Below are 20,992 nucleotides of genomic sequence, written 5' to 3' on the forward strand. Positions count from 1 at the left end.
GACAGATTAATGGAGCAAAGTTTATAAGGAAATGAGCACTGATATGGTTAACAGCTTCACTCTTTCTTTTATTTCACAAATTTATTTCACTGCTCAAACAATACATTCTCAATGTTACGTGCTTATGGGATTATGAACAGACAAACAGCATTGTTTCAGTATTGATGAAGAGTGTGGATCTGTGCCATACATGCTATAATTATGGATTTGGCACCTATAACAATACATTAAAGATATATTTTATGGAAGTGTTGTAAGCAAGAAGGTGTGTTCTGATCATCCACATAACTTTCCTTAAATTGACATTCAAATGCATTATTGTAATGGAAGAAATACACATTTTGCTGTGCTATCACACTATCTGCTTTGAGGCAATAAAAATGACATCAATGAAATTCACAAAAGAAATTTACAAGTTAGTTACAATCATCATTCCGGTTAGTAAATAAAAATTAAAGAAATGTATACTGGCAGTTGAGCTTAAGCTGTAATTTCTTAGACAAAGGAAAAAAAAAAAACTTTGTTCTTAGGCTATTCAATTCCATCAAAGCAACATTGATCAACTGTCAACAGCAACAATGCTCTCCTCCAGGCTTGCACCTCACTTTCTTTTCATAATAAGAGTATTTACTTGAGTTTTTTATATTTGTTTATTGCCCCTCTGTTGTGTTAATTATTTCATTTTCTGTCAGTTAGTAATAATTTAGTTTCCAGAAGGCCCATCAGTTCCAGATAACTTCATCACTGACATACAGTTCTCTTAAAATGCGTCACCTGACACCATCTTATTGTACAGGGTGCCAGCCAGTCATGGAATATTTTGGGATTTAGTTTGAAAATTTTATTTCATAGCCCTCAGCCAAGTCTCTGCAACTTTTCTCCTAGCATAACATTTGCCATGACTACGTGATCCAAGATACCTGTGTTTCAGAACCACGGCAGTTCTGTCTGGTTAAAGCCATCGAAAGGTGATGCCCTCAACCCTCTGTTGAATTTGCTGGTGAATTCACACTGTCAGTTAAGCCAATAGCATGTATAGAAGTCTGAGGGTTCTGGAGAGCAGAACACAATGTGCTTCATTTTCTTGCAATTTAGATTTCAACTGGACCAGACATCTCTCTTGGGAGACAGCCCCTGGCTCGATACTCCATAACCGGTCACCAAAAGAACTTAACATGAACCGCCACCTCTACTATTGCCTACTTTTTTAGTTCGTTCAATCTCATAGACTGACCTGCACCTGGTAATTTCCTTCCCTGTGCATCTCACATGTATTCCACATACTGAATTAAATGCTCTTTATTTAATGAAATTTCCTGTTCTCATTTAACATCAACCAAGAGGACCTCTCCCAAGTTCTGACCACCTGACAACCTGCATATTATTTCATTTATGAAACGTGTGATCTGCAAGTTGCAGAGCTTCCCAGTAAGTCATTAATTGTCATTTAAATTCATTTTTTCATGAACAATTCTTTGTTCTATTTTTGAAGAAACAAGGTGCTGGATTTCTTATTACAACAATCCAAGTAATTTGAGACATGGTATTTTGAGGTTCCGTGTAATGGGAGCTGGCCTTAAGAAAATTAAAATTTTACATAAAATCAGAGTAAAAACATATTTTCATGTGTTGTCCACATGTAAGATTTAACACTTTCGAATGTGTTGCATTTTGAACTTTCTTTCAATTTTCCAGGTGTACAATACAGCTAAAACTGACCCACTTAGGGTTTTTGTTCATAACACACAGAAATAACCTTGAGCCTGAGACTGCTAAAACATTTCTGTTATTGATGGACAGGTAGCATTAGGTTTCGAGGAGTGTAAGTGCTCTTTCTTTGTCAACCCTTCACCAACTGCGACCGCCTTACAATCAGTTGTACAGTGAATCCCAGCATTACTGTTACCCTATTGTTGTACCTACTAAGCAACAGCAGTCATTAAAATACAGTATGCCTTAGTAAAGACACAGTACACATTTTATAACTTCGGCTGACTGCGGTGTGTGTGTGTGTGTGTGTGTGTGTGTGTGTGTGTGTGTGTGTGTGTGTGTGTGTGTACTGTCGATGGTTGTGTAGTAACACCTGTACTGTAGTGAGTCCACTAGTGTCACAGTTTTGAAGCGTTGTGTGTATGTACAGGTATTGTACCTATGTAACGGTGTGCTTCTTTATGTTTTAATTCCGAAGTTACAATGAGTGGAAGGAGTAAGAGAAAATTTGTGGTGCTGTGTGTGAAACTAAAGACTTTGAAAAGACGAGATAAAGGAGAAACATTAAAAAAAAAAAACTTGCAATCGAGTATAGAATTGGTGAAGCAACAGTTGGAGACTGGCATAGAAACAGGGAGAAGACTGGGAAGTTTTCATCAAATAAGTGTTCTATTTCGTCATTTGAACAGAAGACAATGAAGAAATCTGAGTACGAAAAAAGGAGTAAAGCTTTGTCTGTTTGGTTTACTCAACAATGACAAAAAGGAAATCCAATTTCAGGAACTACTCTACAAGAAAAAGCTGTAATTTTTAGAAATGACTTGCAGGAAGGTGAGGTAGATTTTACTGCAAGTTCAGGATGGTTGAATTAGTGGAAGAAGAGATACAGCATAAGGTAGTTTAAAATTTGTGGAGAAACACTTTCTGTGGCTTCTCAAACTGTTATACAATTTTGTGAGAAATAGAATAAAAATTATACAAGAAGAAAACCTTACTCCTCATCAACTATATAACTACGATGAAAGAGGGCTAAATTAGAAAATGCTTCCATCAAACTCTAGCCTCAAGAGAAGAAAGGGCTGCCCAGGCAACAAAAAATGAAGAGAGGACAGCAGTTCTTGTTGCATCGAATGCAAGTGGAAACCAAAACTGAAGCTGCTGGTAATAGCAAAGTCTGCTAAGCCTAGATCTTTAAAAATGATCACTTCTTCTGCACTGTTTGTTACAAATGTCCATCAGAAATCTGTCTGAAAGGACAAAAAAAAAAAAGTGATTTTTTGAAGATTCTGTTCCAGAAGCCAAAAGATATCCACAAAAAAAAGTGTTTACCTTCCAAAGTTATTCTACCATTTGGAAACACTGGTTTACACCTTGATGAGAAGGAATAAACAATCTAACGGTAATCGCACAGTGTTCTTATCCACTAATGTGATGAGTTTAATAGAGTCTATGGATCAAACAGTTTCATAATGCTTAAAAAAATTATATTAAAAACTCCCACTCTATGGTAAAAGACTTAGTTTACTGGTCAGCCAATTCATGGTCTGAAATAAAGGCAGACACTAAAAAAATCTTGGAACCAAATTTTACGGAAAAAATGGATACCTACAGTACAGACCAAGATGACCTACCATTGGAAGAACAGATGAAAAAGCTTGCTTGATGTGAAATTGCGAATGCAAGTGATGTTTCATAATGGAACAGTGAAACTGTTTATAGTGGATGTATTTGCAACTGTTGGAATGATTAATGAACTCACTGAAAACAGTTACAATATGGTATTACCTGAAGAAGTTGTGCCAGTGATTACTCACACCGAGGGTTTGGCAGTGCTAGATGGGGCATTGCATTATATTGAGCATCAAGTAGAAGCTACTCCAACTGACACCATGCTAGAAGATAGTGTGACATTTGCTGCTAAAATAAAAACAAGGTTCTATTTTAAACAATGAACTATGGACAACTTCTTTAAAATGTAAGATATTTTTGCAACTTTGACACGTGCACCTATATATGTATATGCAATACAGGTGCGTACCCTTCTTTTTTTACCATAGTGTGCTCATTAACCATTTATTCTTGATTTACTGACATTTCCCTATCTGAGTGTTTTATAATTCAACGTAGTCTCAGCCCCAATTAGCTCAAATTACCGGGACTCTGCTGTATACCATTTTACACTGTGTACTGGATACTACAATACCGAATTAGGTAATGTGTCATTTAATACAATGCTATTTGCTGTGCATCTGGTGTTGCACTAGAAGTCTGCACATTTAAATACCAGCAAACCCCCATGGATGAAGGAATACATATCATCATACTACCTTAAACATTCACACTTACCAAAATATTACTGAGTACAAACTGGTGCCTATTCTGATGAAACATTTTGCTTAAAAGCTGCCTATTTGTAAAATGTCAGTACCTTTCAATAATTTATAATTCATTGGAAAATTTAGAGTGGAGTAAACACAATGGACTTTAATTCATGTTAAACTACAGGTTTTATTAAATATACAAATTTCTCTTATCAAAATTCTGGAACACACTCCATTCTAACAAGTAATGATAGTAAATCATATATGGGTTTCTGTGACACTGAAACAATGCATAAAACCAGAAAGTCATTTCTGGAGAAAAGTCAACACTGAAGTGGCAAAAAGCTACTGAGTTTAAGTTCCTTGCACTATTAATAATAGGAACACTAAATTATAACTTCATAGTTAATTATCATTTCAAAGTAGTAGAAATATTACATTAAACTCCGCTGCATCTGTTTAATGTATACCGTAATTTTGAATTAATATTAATTGTCTGCATGAAGATGTTGAAATGTAAACTTTGTATTGTCTTGAACTAAGGTGCCATGTTTGGCAGTGACAAGCCAGGGAAGGAGGTGCTGTTGAGATATATTATAAGAGAAATTCTCTATACGTATGGTGTTGGACTGTATTAGCATTTATGTTGAAACTTACACAGTTCTGAAATACTTCTGGAGCAAGGAGCTAACATAAACCAAGAAGATCATTGAATTTGACTGTTGGTGTTTTTCATTTATGACAAACTGAATCCATTATGAAAATTTCTGCAAAGATGAAACTGTGAACATTGCGATCAGTGACAATTAAAAACACTCAACACACCCAATTTGCAGAAAACTTGTCGCCAGAGAAACTTCAAATCAAAAAGGTGTGTAAATTAATGTTCATTATTTTAAAATAAAAATTCTGTGAAATTAATACCTGTGGTACAGTCTGACAACTAAAAGTTAACTGCAAGCTGCACTTTGAAATATAAACTACTTAACACAGATGTAATAACGAATATGACATATCACTTACAGCTGTGATGGACTTGGTGACCTCACATCATCGCCCAAGTTAGATGACTCATGCTGCTGGAATATGCGTCTGGCTTCAGGACTTGGATTCAGATTCTGACTGCTACTGCTGCTAAAAACCAGACTTGCTCCACTGCCCAGCTGGCTGTTCAAACTCCCACCTGAAACTAACTCACAGTTAATGACCATCCTTTCAAAGAGCCTCAAAAAGGATACATACTAAAATACATACAAATGAGAAAAGCCAAGAGCTTTATATTAATATCAGCAAAACACAGAGTTAGTTGTCAGATGGGAATATACACAATATTTTGACTGGGAATATACACAGTATCATACAATGTTGTAGCCTGCAGATCTAGATTACTTACATGCAGAAAATAAGTGAAACCACGGAATTATATTTATTTTGAACAAATAATAATGAAAGCATAACTTGATTTTATTTATGTCCCCAGTTCAATTAAATCAATGCTTTAGGTGAAATACAAGTTTTGATATGTTGGTAAATGAATATATTCCCGTCTTAATTGACTTTCATAATAACCAATAATGTGCACAGTTTTGTTAATTTATTCTGGGCACAGAGATAGAAGACCGCAATTTCCTTTCATATTGGGTGTTTAGTGGTGTGAATTTGATCCATTTACGTGAAAAACAGTGCGACAGCAATATAAGAACATGAGGATGACAGCCGCCACATACTACAGCCAAAGCTTGATTTCTCACGTCATCTAACGAGGAACGATTTAGTACCCTTTCAGTTTTGTGGAAAGGATTGTTGTAGGAATCATGTAACATGATTTTCTGAATCGAACATCTTTTTGAAACACCTTGCATATAGAGTACCTGGGTAGTGATTGAGTTACATGCTGTATTGGAAAACAAATTAGTCAGACAACTACTGAAATCAGTATACACAAGTTAAATGGGAGTGTCAGTTTTTCTTTTACTCCCCTGATATGTCACAATACAACAATCTTAAAGCAGAGAAAACAGTGCAACTATAGCAAAGATAAAAAAAAAATCCTGGCAAAGTTAATTGAGTTTTTATTTAAGATAACACTGTATCAAAACTGACAGTATGTCAAAATGGCCATCATTATAAACACAGGCCTTGGTTTTAAGATTTCTCATTTTTACTTGTTATATCCTGAGGAGGCTTTATTTTGTGCATTATCGTACACAGGTAGATCTGAGACGAAATTTTGTTTGTGTTTGCACCCACACTAAGGTAGTCAGCTGCATGACACAAAGATCTAAACATGACAAGTGTTAAAGTATCATGTGGCTAACCCGGTTGCATAGCAAGTAAGACAGTGTACTGTGCGCACAGTACAGAGATTGAAATAAAATGTAGTATCAAAAAATTAAAAGCAAGGAACTCCTTTCCTCTGTTAATTATTTTTAAAGGAGTGATTCTTGAGGGCATTCCATAGAAGCAGGTTTTAGCAGTATCTACAATTAATCATGATTGTAACAGCAAAGAACTCTAGAGTGAAGTTAAAACATAGAAGGAAGTATTGGCCATTAGGAATTCTGTTACATACAAAAGTTTTTAGGTCAAGATTTCTCTATCTTCAAAACAGTATTCTTTGAAACAAACTCATTTCCCTCACTTCCTCCCTTATCTTTGTGTCTTCAAATAATTTGTATGTTTTTTTCTCTGGTTTCCTATGTCTGAACTTTATATGAAGGAAATAAATCAAGGGAAGAACTGTTGGTTTATATCTATAATAAGCCACACTTATAATTTAGAGCAGAACTAATGAGAATTGGATTGGGAAATATGCTGACTTACACACAGTAGAGAACATGGTCTGGCTATAATCAAAATAAGCAATAACTAACCTGTCACATGCAAATAAAATCCATAAATTATTCTAACTTACTAAAAATGCAATGACACTGACATAAATGTCAAGTTAAATTCAGCTTACATTATGTAGTCAGAAAAACTAACCGAGCTGCAAAATGCTGCCATTTGGACTGCTGCCAGTAGGGCTGGTGCTAACAGTTGGCTGGCTACTACCGCTACAGATGTGAGCAGATGAAGGGCCAGGCTGTGGTGCAAGAGAACAAATTGATTCCTGCTTCAGGGGCACTGATGCACCACCAACACTGTTCTGGCCTTTTGGAAGGTTAACTCCTAATGGCACATCAGGATCTGCCAACTGCTTGATTTGATACATCACACCTATGAAGCAAAACCAGTTCTATAAATCAAAAGAACTAATATCACTTGGACACATAACACTACTGTTCTACAAGAAAGATCAACAGTTGATTACAAAAACCATAACTGAAACAACAATACTTTAACACAATCTTCAGCAAATGCATGTATCTTTATTATTTGTACGGCAGCAATTAACATCTCTCATATACACATGACAATTTTCAGAACAACATCTACCACTCACAGGAAGTCCTGATTAGTGGATTGATCCATAAATAACAACTTGGCCAATATCATCCATCCGTCCATCCATCCATCCATCCGAGATGTAAATATCTAAATTATTGTGCTGCAGCTTAATTTTGCCTCTTACCACAGTCAGAACACTGATGAGTGCAAATGTCACCCTCTCTTCTGAGAGAGGGAGCAGAAAAAAAAAATCTTCACAGTTTAAGGACAATCTAACATGCATGTGGTGGCTGCTAATTGCTTAACTTTTTAAGTAGTGGAAAGCTATATCAGAACACAAAAGGTTTATCTTTTCTCTTTGTTCCATTTAATTGTTTGTTACAGCTATCTGAATATCAACTATAAAGTGGATACACTACAATAAATTGCATTATCAAAGAAGAATTTTATTATTTCACATGGGATTAGTGGTGTTAAATTCCTGGGCATTTATAAGTTGGGGCAAATGACCATGATAAATGCTTGGGCAAATGCCTGCAATTCATAAAGCTTGGGCATTTATGCATTTTAAAGATAGAGTAATAAGCCGTGCTTATAAAAAAAATTTAAGCTGGTTTTTCCTATTGCAAAAGGAGTTTTCAACACTGCTTCTTTAGTGGTTGGGTAACCAAGTTGAACAGCTGCTTGAGAGTTAGGGAAGAGTTATATAGGAAATAAACAGGACTGTAAAATTAACTTTTAACATCTTTAATGATGTCAATTTTATCTTCACAACAGTGTAATCATAAGGAAGTACAGTACATAAAGAAAGGAGCAGACTGGTCTGTCTAAGATCTTGCTACATCTGAAAAAGTAATTTATATATATTGTATCATTACACAGCTGTTCAGCACTGTGCGTGTGTGCGTGCTGTCATTAAATGGGATATACTTCATTGTAGCAAGCCACAGAAAGACAGACTATCTTCTCGGCCCAAAACATTTTTAAGAAATACAAAAAGATTATTTGAAGAGGATGATGAAGTTCAAGATGATTTTGAAGGCAAAGTGAACAAATTAAGACGACGAAGTTAAAGTTCAGCAAGAAGATTCAGAAAGAGGAAGATAACAGTGAAGATGAGACAAAATGAATAATTTCTATGATCACAGAGAGTACATTTCTGGGCCAACAATATTATCTGAAAGTTATGTGAACCTATAAGTGTAGACAAAGCATTAAGAATGCCTTTTGAATGTATGAATTGCCTCCAGAAGCCAGAGCGTCATTTCGGCATGGAAGATACAAAACTAGTGATAAAAAAATTTTGAGAAAAAACAGCAACATAAAATTACTTTTTTTTAGTGAAGTATCATAAAAATCAGCAATTTTTACAAAGTATTGCAAAATTTGGAACTCTGCAGTATAAAAATGTCTTGAATATTATTTGTAAATATTTCAAACTAACTCCACAATGAGTTAGAGACTTTCAACTTTCAACACAGCCCAAAAATCGATGGCAACACAATATTAACTTGCTCTCTTGTCACGTATGTGGAGGAGGATACTTTGTGTTTCACTGCTATTTGTCCCCTTTGCTTGATCCTGTCACAAACGTTTCACGATAAGAAAGATTTCAGGTAAGCCTCCTTGTGGAATTTATTCTCTTTAATTTTTATCTTCATGGTCTCTTCACGAGACATACGTAAGAGGAGGCAATATATTGGTTGACCCAGGGAAGAGAAACCAAAATAAACCTTGAATTTACCATATGTCTCTGTTGTAATCTCATCAAAATGTTTGAAAATGAATAATTTCACACAGACTAAACTATAAGGTGCAAAATAAATATTTAAATAAATAAATTTTCCAAATAGATTACAATAGTCCTGAAAATCTGTGTTTTTGAATTTTTAAAAACATGCAACAAGATAATGGGGAGGAAGGTAGAGAACAGCTATTTTTTGAGACAAGTTTGTATCATTTGCAGTGTTATAAAATTGTTATTGACTTAGGTGAACTACTCGTACATCAATTATCTATTGCATGCACCACACAGTTTTAATTTTTAATTTTACAAGTATTCTCAGAACTACCAAATTTCACAAGCACAAATTTTCTGTAGTGTCTGGATTGGGCTAGGAATCTGTGAGGCGATGAGAAATTATTTTATACTTTTTAATCCATTTTAAATAAGTATTTGATTGAAAAGTGTTTTCTTTAAATAATTATGCATCATCTGGATGACTCAGGAATTTATATTGATCTTCATAAGACACTTAAATATTATGGGCCAAAATGTGAAGAAGAATCAGAAGACTAAAGCAGAAACACAAGTAATGGAACTCTTGGTTTACATTATTTTATTGCTTTAGAGACCATCATGCCTGGCATAACTCTCTGCGAGTTCTTTCCATCTTAACTTTTTTTTTTTTTCCTCAATTATGTTCTGCATATTCAGTTGAGCTAAAAATATTCGTCTCTCTTTTTATCAATTGAATTATATACAGTCAATTATCTAAGGGCTTTCATTTCACATTCTTCTACTCACTTTTCATCCTCCTCGTATTCATAGAGCAGTGCACATATAATAATAAAACTACTCATGTATTGCCATAAAGTGAGGTCCGAGCGCATACAAATATGTGCAGTAATTGTTATCCCGCAGGTAAAAGTAAGCGCCCTTGCAGACATTTGCGAGCTATCTGTGAATTTCCACAATAATAATGGCTTTGCATATTTCCAACATGTTTAACAAACATTAGTCAAGTCCCTATACATACATACCCACTTTATTTACTGATATTTTGGGATGAACTTTTACTTGGCAAACATTGATTGGTTTGAGAATGGGCATAATCCAAAACCAGTCACAGACTACATATCCATCCATTTTAGTTGCAACTCCGGCTCTTCTTTTTGCATCGTAACTGCTTTGTAGTTAAAAATTAACAACAGCAGCAAATCTCATTTTATGCTCTTCATCAAATTGTGGAACCTGTGGTCATGAACTCTCATGTCTATTTAAGTCTGTGGACATTCTTAATTATACTTAACAATACACCACATCTGGGAGCTGGTTTTGCAGCCTCCAAAAATTTTTTAATTCAATAACAGAGGTAAAAGCCGTTAATAATAGATTAATAACAATTCCCCTTGAATGTGCAAATAAAGCATACACTTTAATTAATGCCCAATACCAGTCAATGAGAATAATCATAAAAAACCTGAAGGAGTTAAAACGCTTGGTTAATGTTAGAAAGCACCATCTCGAAAATTTTCTCAAACCATGTTAAAAATTTTAATGGTTGACTTTAATGCTCAATTAGGTTGTTGTTGTTGTTGTCGTTGTTGTTGTTGTTGTGGTCTTCAGTCCTGATACTGGTTTGATGCAGCTCTCCATGCTAATCTATCCCGTGCAAGCTCCTTCATCTCCCACTACCTACTGCAACCCTACAAATACTTTCAAAAACGACTTCCTGACACTTAAATCTATACTCGATGTTAACAAATTTCTCTTCTTCAGAAACGCTTTCCTTGCCATTGCCAGTCTACATTTTATATCCTCTCTACTTCGACCATCATCAGTTATTTTGCTTCCCAAATAGCAAAACTCCTTTACTACTTTAAGTGTCTCTTCTCCTAATCTAATTCCAACATCATCTTCCGACATAATTCGACTACATTCCATTACCCTCATTTCGCTTTTGTTGATGTTCATCTTATATCCTCCTTTCAAGACACAGTCCATTCCGTTCAGCTGCTCTTCAAAGTCCTTTGCTGTCTCTGACAGAATTACAATGTCATCGACGAACCTCAAAGTTTTTATTACTTCTCCCTGGATTTTAATACGTACTCCAAATTTTTCTTTTGTTTCCTTTACTGCTTGCTCAATACACAGATTGAATAACATCGGGGAGAGGCTACAAGCCTGTCTCACTCCCTTCCCAGCCACTGCTTCCCTTTCATGCCCCTCGACTCTTAGAACTGCCATCTGGTTTCTGTACAAATTGTAAATAGCCTTTCGCTCCCTGTATTTTACCCCTGCCACCTTCAGAATTTGAAAGAGATTATTCCAGTCAACATTGTCAAAGGCTTTCTCTAAGTCTCCAAATGCTAGAAACGTTGATTTGCCTTTCCTTAATCTTTCTTCTAAGATAAGTCATGAGGTCAGTATTGCCTCAAGGGTTCCAACATTCCTGCAGAATCCAAACTGATCTTCCCCAAGTTCGGCTTCCTTCCAGTTTTTCCATTCGTCAGTAAATAATTCGTGTTAGTATTTTGCAGCAGTGACTTATTAAACTGACAGTTCAGTAATTTTCACATTTGTCAACACCTGTTTTCTTTGGGATTGGAATTATTATATCCTTCTTGAAGTCTGTGGGTATTTCACCTGTCTCGTACATCTTGCTCACCAGATGGTAGAGTTTTGTCAGGACTGGTTCTCCCAAGGCTGTCCGTAGTTCTAATGGAATGTTGTCTACTCCTGGGGCCTTATTTCGACTCAGGTGTTTCAGTGTTCTGTCAAACTCTTCACACAGTATCATATCTCCCATTTCATCTTCGTCTACATCCTCTTCCATTTCCATAATATTGTCCTCAAGTACATCGCCCTTGTATAGACCCTCTATATACTCTTTCCACCTTTCTGCTTTCCCGTCTTTGCTTAGAGCTGGGTTTCCATCTGAGCTCTTGATATTCATACAAGTGGCTCTCTTTTCTCCAAAGGTCTCTCTAATTTTCTGTAGGCAGTATCTATCTTACCCCTAGTGAGATAAGCTTCGACATCCTTACATTTGTCCTCTAGCCATCCCTGCTTAGCCATTTTGCACTTCCTGTCGATCTCATTTTTGAGATGTTTGTATTCCTTTTTGCCTGCTTCATTTACTGCATTTTTATATTTTCTCCTTTCATCAATTAAATTCAATATTTCTTTTGTTACCCATGGATTTCTACTAACCCTCATCTTTTAACCTACTTTATCCTCTGCTGCCTTCACTACTTCATCCTTCAAAGCTACACAGTCTTCTTCTACTGTATTTCTTTCCACCATTATTGTCAATTGTTCCCTTATGCTCTCCCTGAAACTCTGTACAACTTCTGGCTTAGTCAGTTTATCCAGGTCCCATCTTCTTAAATTGCCACCTTTTTGCTGTTTCTTCAGTTTTAATCTACAGTTCATAATCAATAGATTGTGGTCAGAGTCCACATCTACCCCTGGAAATGTCTTACAATTTAAAACCTGGTTCCTAAATCTCTGTCTTACCATTATGCAGGGTGATTCAAAAAGAATACCACAACTTTAGGAATTTAAAACTCTTCAACGACAAAAGGCAGAGCTAAGCACTATCTGTCAGCGAATTAAGGGAGCTATTAAGCTTCATTTAGTTGTACATTTGTTTGCTTGAGGTGCTGTTGACTAGGCGTCAGCGTCAGTTGATGCTAAGATGGCGACCGCTCAACAGAAAGCTTTTTGTGTTATTGAGTACGGCAGAAGTGAATCGACGACAGTTGTTCAGCGTGCATTTCGAACGAAGTATGGTGTTAAACCTCCTGATAGGTGGTGTATTAAACGTTGGTATAAACAGTTTACAGAGAATGGGTGTTTGTGCAAAGGGAAAAATTCTGGACGCCTGAGAACGAGTGATGAAAATGTAGCACGCATCCAGCAAGCATTTGTTCGCAGCCCAGGAAAATCGACTGGCAGAGCTAGCAGAGGGCTGCAAATTCCACAATCAACTGTATGGAGAGTCCTACTAAAAAGGTTAGTTATGAAACCTTATCGTCTGAAATTGGTGCAAGCACTGTCTGCAGCTGATAAGATTAAAAGAATTGATTTCTGTGATTTTATCCTTGCTCAAATGGAAACAGATGAATCTTTCGTTTCAAAAATTGTGTTTAGTGATGAAGCAACTTTACACACTAATGGGAAAGTCAACCGTCACAATGTCTGTATATGGGGCACTGAGAATCCGCGGGAAACAACTCAGTATGAACGTGACTCGCCTAAGGTGAACGTTTTCTGTGCCATTTCAGCCAATAAAGTTTTTGGTCCCTTTTTCTTCGAAGATGGTACTGTAACTGGACTACAGTATCTGGAGATGTTAGAGAATTGGCTGTTCCATCAGCTCGAACAAGAAGCACAACAATTCATATTTCAGCAGGATGGAGCGCCACCACATTGGCACTTATCTGTCCGTAACTACCTGAACGTCAACTACCCAAGGCGATGGATCGGCCGCCAGGCAGCCCGTGACAGAGCACTTCATCACTGGCCTCCAAGAAGCCCTGATCTTACCCCCTGCGATTTTTCCTTATGGGGGTATGTTAAGGATATGGTGTTTCGGCCACCTCTCCCAGCCACCATTGATGATTTGAAACGAGAAATAACAGCAGCTATCCAAACTGTTACGCCTGATATGCTACAGAGAGTGTGGAACGAGTTGGAGTATCGGGTTGATATTGCTCGAGTGTCTGGAGGGTGCCATATTGAACATTTCTGAACTTGTTTTTGAGTGAAAAAAAAAACCCCTTTTTAAATACTCTTTGTAATGATGTATAACAGAAGGTTATATTATGTTTCTTTCATTAAATAAACATTTTTAAAATTGTGGTATTCTTTTTGAATCACCCTGTATAATCTAGCTGATACCTATTAGCATCTCTAGGATTCTTCCATGTATACAACCTCCTTTTATGATTCTTGAACCACGTGTTAGCTATGATTAAGTTATGCTCTGTGCAAAATTCTACCAGACGGCTTCCTCTTTCATTCCTTAGCCCCAATCCACATTCACCTACAATGTTTCCTTATCTCCCTTTTCCTGCTGTCGAATTCCAGTCACCCATGACTATTAAATTTTCACCTCCCTTCATTTCTTTTCTCTCATCATAGATTTCTTCAATTTCTTCATCATCTGCAGAGCTAGTTGGCATATAAACTTGTACTAGTCAATTAGGTAAAGAGAAAAAGTATAAGAAAACTGTGGGTGGACAAACCAAAATAGTCAAAGACATGTTGAAACGTGCAAAAATTTTAACCTTCAATTCACATTATTTTAAAAAGAACCCTTCGAAACAAACTTGGCAGGTACCCAATACATTTATTGGTTAACTTCAAATTGATGATGCAGCAATTTCATACCCTAAATACATAGAAAGTTTAAACGCCATGTTAGGAAAGGGGCTAATATTGATTCGGACTGTTATTTAACGCGAATAAAATTAAAACCTCAAACTCAAAAACTCTTCAAAACAAAACAAAAATGTTATCCCAAAATTTGACACAGCTAAAATAATCCCAGCTCTAGCAAACTTGGAGTGGTTCCACTTCGAAAGAGACAAACAGTTTTGGTGTAATGTGGATTTTGAAACAGCAGTCAAGTCTAGGCACGAGACATTCAGTAACTGGAATAGTAATAAGAGGGATTGTATGTTAAGGTAACCCTTTCTGTACTACTACTATCCATTAATTTATGAATTCTTTTATTCTGGCATTAACATGAAAAATTTGTTCTCTCCAGCGTACTCTCAATTATGCAGAAAAGGATGGACGTTTTAACCCATGCAATTTTCGAGCACCTCAACTGACATACCTTCGATTAACATACAAAAGACTTCCTTCGTCGATGTCAATCCCAATTACTTACTGAAAAGTATTGAAAAATGCAGTTTTTCTCATTTATGCAGATAAGACTAGTTGATGAAATCGAAATGTTGTCAAACAAGGAGGTACAAAATTCAACAAGCATTCAACAAGCTGTATCTAATTGATACTGAAACATTTGAAAAATTTAAGGATGCTTGGATATGCCACAAACAACAAAAAACGAATACATTGCAACAATGGCAAATGGCCGTTGCTGTTCCGTATTTATTGGAAAGCTTTTCATTCTTTGCAAGAGGGAAGGAGATGATGTATTTTAAAATAAAACACTGAATATGTTCAAGAAAAGTGACTAAATTCCTAGTGCAAATGGTGTTGCAACAACTTAAGACACTATAGAAGCAGCGCAACGATTCAAAAAATAATGGGCGATTACAGTCCAAGCTTTGTTATTAATACTCATCAAATAAGTTGCAATTATGAATCAAAGCATCATCAACCACTGAAGTTTTGGAAGATTAAAAACAGTTTTCACACAAAAGAGAAATTTGGCAAAAACTGCACATTTCTGTACAGTTCAATATGCTATCACGCATATTCTTATACATGCAGAAAGCAGAAATACATTCAGACTGAGGGTTGCTAAAGAAACAATTAGTAACAAAGTGATAGAGGGTCTGGCCAGTACTTACCTCAGCTCAGTACAGCCGATAGAAACACAAAAAACAACCGAAAATTTAAGTTCCTAGCTTTTGGAATAAATGTTCCTTCATCAGGGAGGAGAGAGGGGAAAGAAAGGGAAGAAGGGAAAGTGGATTTAGTTACTCACAACCCATGTTATGAAGCAACAGGGAAAGGAAAACAGGGCGGGTAGCAAGGATGGAGGCATGGTTGTCAGAGGGAAGCCAAAGATATTCTATTGTAGGAACTGTGCCAGCTTCAAACCAAAGAGGATGCATACAGAAGTAAAGAGGTATATAGTATAAAGATGTAGGATGAAAAGATGCACAAATGGCTAAAGAGGAAAGGGAAAGAGGAGAAGACTGAAAAGTAAATGGGAGTGAGGTTGGTTAACGTAGGTTCAGTCTAGGGGGATGGTGGAATGAAAGGATGTGCTGGAGTGCAAGTTCCCATCTCCGCAGTTCAGAGGGACTGGTGTCGGGTGGGAGAAGCCAAATGGCACATATGGTGTAGCAGCTTCCTAGGTCCCTAGAATTATGCTGGAGGGCATGCTCCACTACTGGGTATTGGACATCTCCTAGGCGGACAGTTCGTCTGTGTCCGTTCATGCGCTCAGCCAGTTTACTTGTTGTCATACCAATGTAAAAGGCTGTGCAGTGCAGGCATGTCAGCTGATAAATGACATGTATAGTTTCACACCTGGCCCTGCCTTGAATTGTGTGTGTTTTGCCGGTAGCGGGGCTGGAGTAGGTGGTTGTGGAGATGAAAAATGGAAAGGCAATGGGAATGGATGAGATTCCTGCGGAACTGTTAAAGACATTGGAGAAAGAAGGGAAAAGGGAGTTGACTGAATTGTGTAATCAAATATACATGACAGGAAAATTGTGTTCATTGATCTTGAGAAGGCTTTTGACTGTCAGATGGGACAAACTGATGGAAATCCTAAGGAAACATGGAGTTGACTTGAGGGATACACAGATAATTAGAAATGTATATTTGAACCAGAGAGCAAGAGTAAGAATAGGAGGTGTGAAGAGTGAAGAAATTTAACTGGGAAGAGGTGTAAGACAAGGTGGTTGTTTTCAGCAACACTGTTCAATATATATATATGGAGGAAATTATTTGTGAAAGTTTTGATGGAAGGAGAGGAATTTGTATAGGGGGTCGGATAGTGGAGTGTGTAAGATTTGCAGATGCATGGTTGTGATGGAAGAGTGTGCAACAGACGTGGAACAAATGTTAGATAATCTAAACACAAGATTAGAAGAATATGCAATGAAGATCAACAAGAAGAAAACGAAAAGCGTGGTAATTGGAGGAAAGGGGAGAACATGCAGTATGAAAATAGGGAGAGAGGAAATAGAGCAAGTAAATAACTTCAATTACTTGGGAAGTGTAACAATGGATAATATGTATTGCTCAACAGAAATTAGGAAAAGAATTGCAATGGCAAAAGGATGATTTATTAGGAAACAGAAATTACTTTGTGGACCACTAAACAAAGATCTGAGGAACAAAATTGCCAAATGTTACATCTGGAGCATTAGCACTATATGGTGTGGAGTCCTGGACATTGAGGAAGGAAGATGAAAGAAGATTGGAGGCAGTAGAGATGTGAATATGGAGAAGAATGGAAAAAGTGAAATGGAAAGACTGAGTAAGGAATGAAGAGGTATTAAGAAGAGTTGAAAAAGAAAGAAACATGCTGGAAGTCATCAGAAAGAGAAAATTGAACTGGATTGGACATTGTTTGAGGAGAGACTGTTTACTGTAAGAAGGAATAGAAGGAATGGTGGAGGGAAAAGGGGGAAAAGGAAAAAAGAAGATATTAAATGCTAGACAATATCAAAGGGGGCAAATATTCAGAAATGAAAAGACTGACTACTGACAGACAAAAGTGGAAGATGCTTAACCCATGACAAGACCTGCCGTAAGGCAGAATACCATACTACTACTACTACTACTACTACTACTACTACTACTACTCCATTTGACTGCACTGCAACAGAAATGATGCACGGAAAATTTCATAAAATCTGCTTCAGTAATTATGACAGTATGTTGTTATTTGCCATCTGAAGCAACGATATGGCAGGCCATGTTGTATTACAATATGGTACATTAAATTACAGCGACCATACATAAAATGTACAGGTACAAAATTTCTTCCAAACAAATAACTTTCTACTTAAATAACGTACAAATACATTGTGAGTCACTCATATGTGGGAAATTTCGTATGACTGTCATTGAAATACACCCAGTCTTAATTCAAATCAAAGGCAAGTGCAAACTTCAACAGACAAAATTTCAAGCTATGCACAAGTCTTCTATCAGAGCAGTTGAGGTCGAAATTGCTTTACAAAACAATAGTATCTGTGGCAGCAAGTAAGCAACTGGCAGATGCAGACAGTAGCTTTCTTATCTGCTTATACCCCCAGTCATAACCTTATAGAACTTCAGTCGAGGGTGGGTCTCTGTGGTCTTTGTTTCCAAACGTTCTGCATGTAATTCCACACAAATAGTTTAACAGGTCTAACTTATTTTGTATGTTATTATTTGCTTTAGATTTAAATGTATTAACTTACTTTATGATCTGCCTGTTAATACCAACTCACATGAGCTGCTATAGACAAGTGTTACCTCAATTAAAATCAGCTTCTTGTATGTCATTTTCATTTTGATCAACCACCACTTGGACAACAGCAATAAGCAGTGTACTAACACCCACACGGTTCATTTTAAAATATTTTATTACCAGTACGCACATTTCGATTACATTAATGATACATATATTAAAAAGAGTGGGTGAAAGGGAGGCAACTTTGTCTAAATCTTTGGTTTATTTCAGCCACAGTATGTCTGCTGTCCACTAGTTTTAGTTGCATCTTTATTTTGATCTGTAAACCCTGTATGGCTATTATAAAATATGACGAGTTTCCTGTGTTTCTTAAAATTTCCATAGTTTGTTTCAATTTACTTTACTGAATACCTATCTATAATCAATATAAGGCAAGAAAATTTTTTAAACTGAATCACAATGTGGTAGTGAATAAATTGTCCAAGGATGATTTCCCTTTGCAGAAATCATGTTGGACACACATTTTCATACACTCAAGTGCTCTGGTTTTTGCAATACTTGATGCATATTTTATCAGTTCTACACTATCACATACTGGATTCTTCTCATTCTAGCTAGAAGTTATAACATCCTGTAGTTTCTCCAATGTTATTAAGTTCACATTCCTTCCTGCTTCAGCTAGAACCATCTCAGTATGTTGCACATCCATCCAGAGTGTTTTACAGTACTGTAACCAATCAGTTTCAGATATGTTATTTCTGGATTGACATTATGTTCTTAGTTTAAATGTTTCACTATTGTGCTGCTATGTCTTCCCTTCCCTTCATCCATGTTCAATATCTGTAATTCATTTTTCCCAATTACAGTTTTTAACCTTCCTGACTTTGCTGTTGACAAGAGCCAATTTTCTTTTTTAATCCAGTCTCAGATATTGATCATCTGGAATACTCAACATTTTTAAGTAAGCATGCTTCTTAGCTTCAATTAGACTACAAATTTCAGCACCCCAGTATCACAAACACCATTTGGAGGAAAAATAAAAAAAAAAAAACCTTTTCTTTCTTGTACGATATTGCAGTGTCTGTGTTATTCTGAAAAATGATGCTAAGTTTGTTTGGACATGCACGCATATGAAAGTTTAGGTCTGGCCATGAGTCGTGCGTGTATAGACAAATGGTAAGGCGACGACTTGTGATAAGCAGAACGCAGGTTTGAGTACTAGTCCGGCACAAATTTTCATTGGTATCAGTCCATTCTACACCTCATGGTGGTCCACAACCCAACTGCAAATATATTTTATTTATTTATTTCCTGTTTAAAGTGCTTCTGTTGTTGCTTTAATTAATGTTTCCTTTATATTATTAAATTCCTGGTTGATGTTATCCGCTTTTGAACTTAAGACTTTTATATTCTTTGAGCCTTTTCTGAAAAATGTAATAAGATGCCGTTTTCTTGAAGTACATTTATTTTAAATGATATATCAGCGTTATTGTGTTTCTGCTTAGAACTTATCTTCCATCTTTTAAGTAGTTTCATTTTTAAGACTAGCAACAGATGGTCTGAAAAGGCATCTGTACCTCCGACACATTTATGCACTAGATGCCAAATCATCTTATTTGCTATCACATAGTCTAGAATTGTGGCAAAGCCTCTAACTGACCAGGTATCTTTGTGGATGTGTGTATGTCTCAAAAAAGGCTTTGTTGTCCCTAACTCATTATTTAATGACAAGGCCTTCAGCTTGTATCCATTTTTATTTATTTCTGTTCCCCTTCAAAACCAACAAAATTTGCCACAGAGGTGTTACCAATCCTTGCATTTAACTCTTGCTGTTATCAAATAATCATATTTGTTTACCTTACAAAGAGTTCCTTGTAAAATATTGTAGAATTCTTCAGAGTCTTAATCCTGTCCCTCTTCAACCCTACTTACCAACAGGTAAATATCTGTTCACTGATGAAGTGAAAGAGTACATTTTGTTTGTTAAGTCTGCTCGCATAGAAAAGCAATTGCAGCACAGGTTGTTTCCCTTAGAGGCACTCTACTATAGGTCATGTCATCCCTGTTCACTGTTGTACAACCTCTTGCTTCCATTTTAGTTTCTGTTATTTGCCGGTGATAATGTGTCTAGGAAAATTTAATGAAAAATCAAGAAGTTGTGCTGAAATTAATTTGATACAACATACCCTATCACACTGCGGAGAACACAGTGCCCAATGTCATTCTTCCTGTGCCTCATACACCAGTGGAATGAGAAATACCCTCTGCTAAAGACTTCACAGTCATTTACAGAGGTATATGGCTCTGGGTAGCATCAGTGTCATAACGAGGCACAATTTACATTTTGTCAATGATAAATAGTTTGACTAGTTCCATTTCAGGGAGAAGCTGAATAACATACAGAGTATTATTCACATATTTTGGTGAAATATGATTTAGTATGTGTACATTGAAGATGATCTAAATGATTTATTTGCACCCCAGCTCACACATCAGCTTTAGACTAGATTCAGTATAGAGAGAAACCACATGCTTGGAGAACATATCATCGGAAAACACACACACACACACACACACACACACACACAAAGTCAAAGAATTACTGAGAACAGTAAGCTGACTCTTTAACTATCAGAATTAAAGTATCACCAAGAATTAAATGATTCATGGTTTCTTTGCTGGAGTGAGTTACTCCTTGATAAGTAAAAGGATAAAACTACAGTTTTT

General features: G+C 36.4%; 1 protein-coding gene across 15 annotated transcripts in view; it reads right to left on the bottom strand.

The window, feature by feature from the left end:
* The window catches only part of LOC126337040 (E3 ubiquitin-protein ligase TRIP12), a 215,765-nt gene that overhangs the window by 72,566 nt on the left and 122,207 nt on the right, over positions 1-20,992 (bottom strand). For 11 of the 15 annotated variants that reach the window (XM_050001353.1, XM_050001345.1, XM_050001360.1 and 8 more), the window contains 2 exons: positions 7,017-7,250; positions 5,055-5,220 (listed from right to left, as the gene is read on the bottom strand). In XM_050001353.1, coding sequence (XP_049857310.1) covers positions 5,055-5,220; positions 7,017-7,250 — 400 coding nt within the window. The remainder of the gene's footprint in view (positions 1-5,054; positions 5,221-7,016; positions 7,251-20,992) is intronic. The other 4 variants (XM_050001352.1, XM_050001355.1, XM_050001348.1 and 1 more) reach the window with 1 other exon arrangement.

The sequence above is a fragment of the Schistocerca gregaria genome, chromosome 2 (genome assembly GCF_023897955.1).
Source record: "Schistocerca gregaria isolate iqSchGreg1 chromosome 2, iqSchGreg1.2, whole genome shotgun sequence".
In the NCBI taxonomy this organism is placed as follows: Eukaryota; Metazoa; Arthropoda; class Insecta; order Orthoptera; family Acrididae; genus Schistocerca; species Schistocerca gregaria.